The 8,878-nt window shown below is 33.3% G+C and overlaps 1 protein-coding gene across 1 annotated transcript; it reads right to left on the bottom strand.

Moving 5' to 3' along the window:
* LOC142622314 (phosphatidylinositol 3,4,5-trisphosphate 3-phosphatase and protein-tyrosine-phosphatase PTEN1) lies at positions 1-6,542 on the bottom strand. The gene is made up of 8 exons (XM_075795766.1): positions 6,366-6,542; positions 4,923-5,241; positions 4,602-4,778; positions 3,832-3,945; positions 2,377-2,565; positions 1,622-1,861; positions 1,238-1,339; positions 1-669 (listed from the first exon to the last, which is right to left on the bottom strand). The coding sequence occupies exons 2-8, from the start codon at positions 5,199-5,201 to the stop codon at positions 523-525; spliced, it is 1,248 nt and encodes a 415-aa protein (XP_075651881.1). The 5' UTR covers positions 5,202-5,241; positions 6,366-6,542; the 3' UTR covers positions 1-522.
* Positions 6,543-8,878: the final 2,336 nt, after the last annotated feature.

Here is an 8,878-nt window from a genome sequence, read left to right on the forward strand (position 1 = left end):
AAAAATCGATGAGGAAATGGTAATGGTTCACTAAGATTGAAATGTAAGTGCCCTCCACAATCTAAAAATAAAAAACTAAAAAAAAAAAAATTCCACAATAAAATTCACATTTGATAAAACCTACCAAAAAAATTAAGAAATAAATCTCATTTCTGCAACATACTCTGAAAAACTAAAAGACAGCCAAGACCCTCTCATAGCTCTATTGGTACCTAGTGTTTTCAATGGAGACATCTAAGGTTTAAATTCATCACCCCTAACTATCAAATTGTTAAAAAAAAAAAAATCGTTTTATTCCTAATGCCTTCCGCCAATTAAAAATTAGACGGCAAGACAGCCAGATGCATCAGGGTGTATACTGTTAGTAACACCCCAGGGATTTACAAAATGGCCCACTTTGTGAGAGAATTTTGCAAGGAGGAGACGTGTTTTAAATAATTTTTCTTTAAAAAAAAAAAAAAGATATTGTAAAAATGAACCAATGTGATCTCTTTTAAACAAATCTCTGTAAAGATTTCAAAACTAGTCATCACTTGCAACATCTTCATCAGATGAAGAACGTAATGAGTGCTTTGCATTAGCTGGACCAAATAGCAACTCCAAGCAGAAATCAGGACCACATATTGATCTTCCTTTTTTCCCAACTTTATCCAATTCCTCCATAGTGAGCTGCAATTATTGTTTTAGAAAGTGTAAGATAAGTATGTCAAAATAAACTCCAAGCAGAAATCAGAAAAAAGTGTCAGCTTTAGACTTCAGCATTGAAAGGAGGTGATTATAGTTTATAACAACAGCTTATTGATGCAAAAAGCACCAATGTTACTTATTTCAGCTTTACTTTGAGATACCAGATTTTAATTTTAATTAATTTTATGATTGAATCTCGTGGCTTCAAATAATCCCTGCAGCCTATTAAAAAGATGCTGCAGTGCAAATTGAATAAGAAATTTATTATTAGAGAATCTTTCTCTTGCTTGGAATTGGTGGTGATTACAAGCACCTTAGGTAATTAAGGTGGTCGTATTTTAAGGTTTTCAGGCAATTGTTTTCTAATATTAGAAACTGTTTTCTCTTTTATCTCTATTTTTCTACACCTGTCCTGTTCTGCATCACTTTCCTGAGTAACTACAGTTCTAATAAGGGTTGTTTATTAGCAACTAAGAATTCTCTTCTTATTATTGTTATAGATAGAACTTAGAAGGCAGACAAAGCCCTGTGTAAATAACCATAACAGTACCTGTAACAAGCTGTTCCTAATAAAAGCTGTATTGAAGCAACAATAGAAAAGTCGACCTCCAAACATTTTTTCGTAGAATATGACACGCACATCACCAGTAACCTGTCCAATCAAATATATTCAAATTAAGACTTTGGCATGGAACAATTAAGTGCCAAGGATACAAGCTTCCTTACACACATAAGCTGTCACAAATTTCAATAGGTTCTCAAATTATGCACTTTGAAGAAGAAGTGGCAATGATATCCAAATTTCCCATGAACCAAAAGATTCCAGATGTAAAGATAAATTTTTTCTTTTTTAAAACGTGTAAATGTCTCTCAAGATTACTTTATCAATCATACTAAATTAAATACATGTACGCATAAGTCATCAATTACTTACACGTAAAGGTTGATTGAAATAATGGTCAAGGCATGTTTTCTGGTAGATAATGGCATTTTCAGTGTCCATTTGGACTACACGATTTGGTTCTTTTAACTCCAATTCCTTTTCTTCTTCTTCATCACCTCCAATGAAGGATAGATAATACCGAGGACTGCAACCTCTTTGATAACCCTTCTTAACTTGTCTGCAGCTACTCCGTAAAACTTCCACAGATGGACGGTACAGCTGATTAGGTATCTGTAAAAAAGGGGCGATGATAAAGTTCTTGTGAGCAGATAAAGAGAGTAGCTAACCAAATAATATTCAAATCTTAAAGATTGGTTCAGAAATTAGAGGATCAAAATAAAGAATTCTTGCCGGGAAACAAACAAGCAAAATGAGAACAAAAAAGAAAATAGCAACTGCATGCATGCTTCAAGACCTGTTAAGCAACCTACTTCTCGTCAAAAAACAAGATAAAAACATAAACCCAAGTTCTGACATAATGGAATAACAAAGTCACAAGCTGTTGAAAACGAGTCATGTGAATTTCCCTTTGATGAATTTTAGAAAACTTGAAAACAACGATAAAGATCAGAGTTTAAACTTTAACCAAGAGCTGAAATAATTGCAGAGTACATTCAACTTAATTGGAACATAAGAAAATCTTAATGAAGTTTCAGTGTATCATGATTTTCTTATAAAGAATTACAAAGATTTGCATATGAGAAAACCAAGTCTCATAAAGCCCTTTTTTCTCTAAGAACTCTTACCTCTTGCATTTCTGAGACCACAAAGAAGACTGTGTCAACATTAACCATGTCATAAAGTCGAATCCGCCACAATTCTCTGCTACATGGTTTAGGCAAATTCACATCTGGCAGTCCATTAGTATTTCCCCCAGGAGATGAAAGTATACTCTCCCAGTATCCCACATAACGGCGTTGGCTTGGTATCGAGACCTATGCAACATATGCAAAATAATGCATTCATTTATCAACTTATGGTCAGAAAATATTCTCACCATCCACTAAAGAACAACAACAACAACAACAACAACCAAGTTTTGGTTCCAAAATTTTGGGTCAGCTATAGATCCTTAAGAGACCATTCAGCGTCACATGTATTCTTTTTTCGCCATTCTCTATCCATTAAAGAACATTTTTAGAAAACATATAGGACATTACACAAAAGTTCACCAAAAAAAAATTACTGAAATTGACATTTTTCAGCAGATTTCTTTTATACATTATAAGTGGTCTTTGATGTCTCTGTTAGAAACTCCAAGAAATGTCACTTGAAGGGCATTGGGGCATTTTTTAGCATAAAATATCTGTATATGGTATCCTGTTTGCAATTTGGAAATCTCCTGACAATCTCACACCCAAAATTCATGAAAAGTTTCTGTTTTTCTTATTCAAACTTTTGATCTGACCAGATTTCCTTTCAATTCTTTTTTGTTCTCAACTGCAGTTAGTTTAAATCCTATAGGTTTGATCACTAAATTCTTGAATAGTTTTTAAACAATAGTTTAAATCCTATGGATTAACACATTGGTACTCGGATATAATTTTTAAACAACACTTGTCATATAGCTTTGATTACTAAATTCTTGAATTTTAATGGATCACTTATAATTCTGTGAGTCATAAATGCCCCCGCTCGGGGTGCCTCAACGGTAAGGGAGAGTATCTAGACTAACTATAAACCCAGAAGTCTTTGGTTCGACTCCTAGCTGAGACATTTCGTGATTTACCCGATGCCTGCTCAGTGGGGGTGTGTTAGGCATCTGGGGTTCGCCCCTCAGGAGTGGTCCCACTGGCCCATATCTTGAGGGGATTCCTTGTCATAAAAATTAAAAATAAAAATTCTATGACTCATAAGTGTCCCAAATTTCAAACAAATTTGAATCACTTTTGCATCTAAAGTGGTCTTAGAATGACAATATTATATGATGTCAATTTCCTTCTTCTAACATCCACAATTTTTGTGTCACTCAAAGTCTTATCACAATATTGTCCTGCCTAATTAAAAAAATTCCAAATAATTTCCACTGGCAAACAATTCAGAATTCTAAATTTGTCAGTAACCATGTCAGCATAGGTTTCACTGAATGAAAGGATCTGATTTCAAAATTATCAAGCGGCTGACATTGCATTTCACTACCACACAACAAAATGATAACTTTGGCATTTTAACTTGTTTGTGATATACCTAATATGACTTACTCCTTCATTATTGGTGGTCCGTCTATCTGCATATAACTGAAGCGCTGCATCTGCAGTCATGCCAGTGTACACTAGATAGGCACATACCATTAAGCCTGTTCGACCTTTGCCTGCCTGCAAAATTGTAGTGAGAACCACTAAAACTAAGGCCAAAAAAAAAAAAATTTAATGTTTCACTAAAATTATGAAATTCAGGTTTCTAAACAGATATATACAAAGTTTGTGCATTTTATATTCAATAATTATTTTGAAACAATGGACTGTGTTCAGTGGTCATCAGCAAGCCATGCCACATTGCAATTTATTGAGATCCATTACACTGTTGCACCAATGAAGGAAACATATGGGAATTATATAACCTGATCTTTCAGTAAACATACTAAAGCCTCTTGTGTATCTTGATATAGTATTTTGTACTTACTAAATGAGCCAAAAAAGTCTTAAGCTTAAGAAATTATTACAAACCAAAGAATGGCAAGAGATACTTATGCTACATGCCAAGCTGCTAAGATAATAAACAGTAGAATGCTACAAGGATCTTAAGTTGATTATTGAGGTCATGCAAACCAGTCTATGTTTTGTGGTCAGCTAAGTGGCTAGTGGAGTTGTAAGTATTGAGGCTACAATGACTAGATTTTTTAAATTTTACCATAGAAAATTGTAGATTTATCAAATACGGATATAGGGAAAATGAAAACTACAGAAAATTGAAAAGATAACAAATAAACGAACCCTCTTTCAAATTGAAATGGTAAGTTTGCAACTATTACCATGCAGTGTACAACCACAATATTCTTTGGATCACTTGATAGCCATGAATGTACACTTTCACAGAAAATCTTGATCAGTTGGAGAGAGGGAACATGGTTGTCATCAAAAGGATATGACTCCACTCGGCCATCAAAATTTGATGGATCATAAGTTTCTTCTATACAAAGATTGTAAATCTGCAAGATTCCATCAAAAAAACATTATATTTACAGAGAGGGGGGAAGAGAGAGAAAAACTCTATCAGTAGTATAATGCCAATATTTGCCAAGTAAGCAAAAGTGAGGTGATATAATAGATGAGTCAGGGTTGAATATGTGCACCTTATAATGACCCTGATGTGTCATGTCCAGCACAGACTTGACCTGCCAAAGAGGATTACGAAACATTGCTCGCATACGTTCTGCAGGGAATGACATTGCAAGCACACGATCTGTGATATATGACATGTCAAGATCATAACCAGCAACAAGCATGCGCCTTCGTTGCTTAGATACCATGTTACGGATGTAACAACTTGTGCTGATATAATTAATCAGATGATGCTGCATGGTAAGGTCTTCATCCTGCCCTGGCCCTTGCTTTGAAACTTTTAACCCCATTTGGCTAATTTGGCAAAGCAACTTATAGATGATAATATACCTGTTGAAGAAAATTTAACTATAAAGTATCTGTCTATTCCGAACTATTATGTCCAAAAGCATAGATTTTGGCTTTCCACAGTTATCAATATTTTTCTGAAAGTGACGAAAGTTCTCTTATCCATTTGACTAAAGTTAAAAAGGTCAAATTCAATGCACAAAACTCCCATTTTTTTGAGTTGAGAGAAATGATTTGTAGGTAGCCTTACCCCAAGATGACTAGAGTTGTAGGAAAAAAAAATTGCTAAACTTATTGAATGTATGAGAAGCTCTACATCAGTCAAAGACAAACATTTTGATAAACCTGACCAACAATTTCTAGAGGATGGTTGGTCATCTGTAACTCTGCAATTGAGTAGGCTGAGGTGCCATGCATCATTTCTTTCTTTCAATAAATTCTTTATAAGCTACTTATCAAAATATATAAATAAATAAATAAATTCTTTATTAGCTGCAGTATACAATTGCAGAGTCAATAAACACTCAGAAGCATAGGGAATTTGACTATTTGAAGAGATATGCCTATGATTTATCAATTGTGGCTGATCATCCATCTAAAATAAAGTTCAACAGTGGCTAATCAAATTGCTTCGTAATTTTTTTTTTTTTTGATTTATTGAGATGATTATCAAATCTTTTTTGGCTAAGGGTAGGGATTGGAACATCTTCATATTATATCACAGGCCATTTAATGCCACTCACTATTTATTTGATCACTCTAGGAAATATGCAATACCTTGAAGAAACAGAAATGCCAAAATTGCCTTACATTTCAAAACAATTCCACATATTGTAATATCTCAAAGTAATTAGTGTCATTGTTATGAACGCACAACAATAACGTAATAAGTATAACAAAACTTCTTTCTATGGTTAGTAATTCATCCACAAACCTCCCTCTATAACTCTTATTTGAAACAATTCAATAAAACAAAAATAAAATAAAAATCATAACTTTGAATCATTTTTTTTTTTTAAGCTTAAAACTTTTCCATGTTCCAAAGCTTTCTCAACAATAGAACAAATTGGAGATTGTGAGTTCAAGACCCACTGGGTGCGTGCAACAATCATTAAACAAAGGAAAATGGGGATTTTTTTTTTTAATTATTAAAAAAAAAATTGTACCTGAGGTGAACATGAAGCTTGTGATTGAGTCACTTTGAAATAGCCCCAATGAAAAAACGAAAAAAGAAAAAAAAAGAGAGGGAAGAATAGAAGCAAATCCTAGGGTAAATGTATAGGAAATGATAAAACCCTAGAAAGTGCTATATGAGAGATGAGGTAAGGGAGGGCGGTAGGTGAATATGAGCTCCTCCATATTTTGGGAGTCTAAAGAAAAAGATTGGAATTCATTTTGTGCTAATTTTGTACCATTTTCCCTCAGCCCCAAATTTGGAGCAAATCCGGCCGAAAACTTTGCCCCTTTTTTTAATTAATTAATTAATTAAATAAATAAAAGCAATGGATGAAATAACATATTTTGGATTACTATTTCGTTTTTTTTTTTGAAAAAATAAAATAAAATAAAAAGCAGACCTTGACCGTTGGAATGAATGGCGGGGAGTTTTGGTTGTGCAGGGTAACTGAAAATGTTTAGGTCATGTTTGGCTGTTGGGACATGAAGTATCTCTTAAGTGATTTTGTTTTTTTTTTTTTGTTTTGGGTAAAAAGGGTCTTTCCTTCTTTTGTTTCTTTAATAGTATTTTCGACTAAGTTAGAAATTAGATTCTTTAATTTTATCGATTAAAATCCTAAACTTATGAAACCATTATACCTATCATAATTATTCATTTATATCATTTTGGGCAATAACGAAGTGGAGAAAATTTGTATTTTATCTATTTAACCAACTTCAATTTTTTGACAATCACTTTCTCACTCTACGCAAAATTTTATCTCTTAACTATCTCTATTCAATTTATACCAAATCAATTTATAAACAAATCCTAAGTGAAGTAGAGTCTAAACAATTAATGGTTTCCCACTTCTTTTTACACCCCATTAGATTTATAGCCCAAAATAATGAAAATGGTCAAATATTTCAAATTAAAACAATTTCATAAATTTGATACTTAAATTGATAATATATATATATTGTGGTGAGGTGAGGTCCGAGGAAAGGAGATGTGCAATGGCACTTGTTCTGAGGAAGGTTTAGTCTCCATTCACCAAAGGTTATGCCTTTAGAGTGTTAGTAAGGAAAGGCAGCCTTAGGCCTGAGGAGAAAAACTGCCCGAGGAGACCAACCATCCGAGGAGCCTGAGGAGTATGGCTCCTCAGAGGGTTCTATTAGGCCACCGAGGACAAGGGACAAGACGCCAAAAAAGAGAAGTAAGAGACGTGCAAGCAAAGAAGAAGGAAGGTCCCTAGGGGAGGATATACATCACATCCACATTCAATGCACTAATGAGGGAATGACCCCTGAACAGTGTCTTCACAGCTTGCAGCACACTCACCCTCCTCCAACAAAGCCTTGATGGGACAAACATCTAAGGAAGGATTCCTGGCTGTAAAAGTAGAGGGCTTAGATGTATTTGAGATGGGTATATAACAACAAGGATTACCTCTAGGAAGGGGGACGAAAAAAATTTAGAGAGGAACGAAAAAACTGTGCTGGACCACCTTGTATTAAAGAACTTGAACTCTTATATGAACATTACATCCTCGACCATACCCAAGGAAACACTATTAATAGATCCAGCCTCCCTTTTTTGCTATTTACTCAGCTTGTCTCCTATGATCCAACAACTCAACCATAAATGTGCATAGTGAATCTAAGAAGCCCATACTCTAACAAATTAATTGCACTGGGCCTGTAAACTCTAGCTCCACTCTTCTAAGTGGGCCTAGCTGTCTTTATTTTCGCCTATATATATATATATAAAGATCTAATTTGAATTGTGGAATAAATTTTAGTCATTTTTATATAATTTTTCTTAGTATTTTTAATATAAAATATGATAAAATTTGAACTTATTGATGCATTATATGATAATTGTTTTTTACTATCAAGTTAAGACATTAATAGGTACAAAAAAGAAAAAGATAGGTTCATCTTTTTTGAGTAGACAAGATTCAATCTCATGTTCTTTATTCAATAGCAAAAAAACCTCTATCAATTAAGTTAATTAGTATCCATATCTTTCATATTACTTACATAGGTGACTTATATTATCAACAAACTTGATTTTCTTGTATTTGCTACTAAATATTTCCATATAACTAATATAAGTTCGTTTAATCTTGAAAGTTTTGTAAATTCAAAATTTTGGAACCGAATAGTATGGGAAAGGATCTCCACCCATTTAAATCTTTCAATTCCCTTCAATTTTAATTCAAATGTAATATATATATATATATATATATATATATATATATATATATATATATATATATGACATTTAAATAATCCAATGGTCTTAAAACACTCAAGTAAAGCACACAAAATCAAATAAACACCTGTGTCGAACATCTTACTAAAAAACCGAAGAAATTAGAGGATTTTTAATCCAATGTTAGTTTGGACAGCCTGCTAGTAAGCATTGCACTGTAACTCTCATATGTAGCTCTACACTCCATATAAAATGTGTAAAGGAAAGAATCATCCAAATTTTAGTTGATATTAGTAGTGAGATGAC

This window comes from Castanea sativa, chromosome 1, assembly GCF_040712315.1.
Source record: "Castanea sativa cultivar Marrone di Chiusa Pesio chromosome 1, ASM4071231v1".
In the NCBI taxonomy this organism is placed as follows: Eukaryota; Viridiplantae; Streptophyta; class Magnoliopsida; order Fagales; family Fagaceae; genus Castanea; species Castanea sativa.

Excerpts from the sequence above, each read along its gene's own strand:
- LOC142622314 (XM_075795766.1), bottom strand. The coding sequence starts at position 5,201 with ATGGGGTTAAAAGTTTCAAAGCAAGGGCCAGGGCAGGATGAAGACCTT. Across the intron at positions 2,566-3,831 it reads GGACCACCAATAATGAAGGA|GTCTCGATACCAAGCCAACG; the intron begins GTAAGTCATATT and ends TATGTTGCATAG. Across the intron at positions 1,340-1,621 it reads ATTTCAATCAACCTTTACGT|GTTACTGGTGATGTGCGTGT; the intron begins GTAAGTAATTGA and ends TTGATTGGACAG.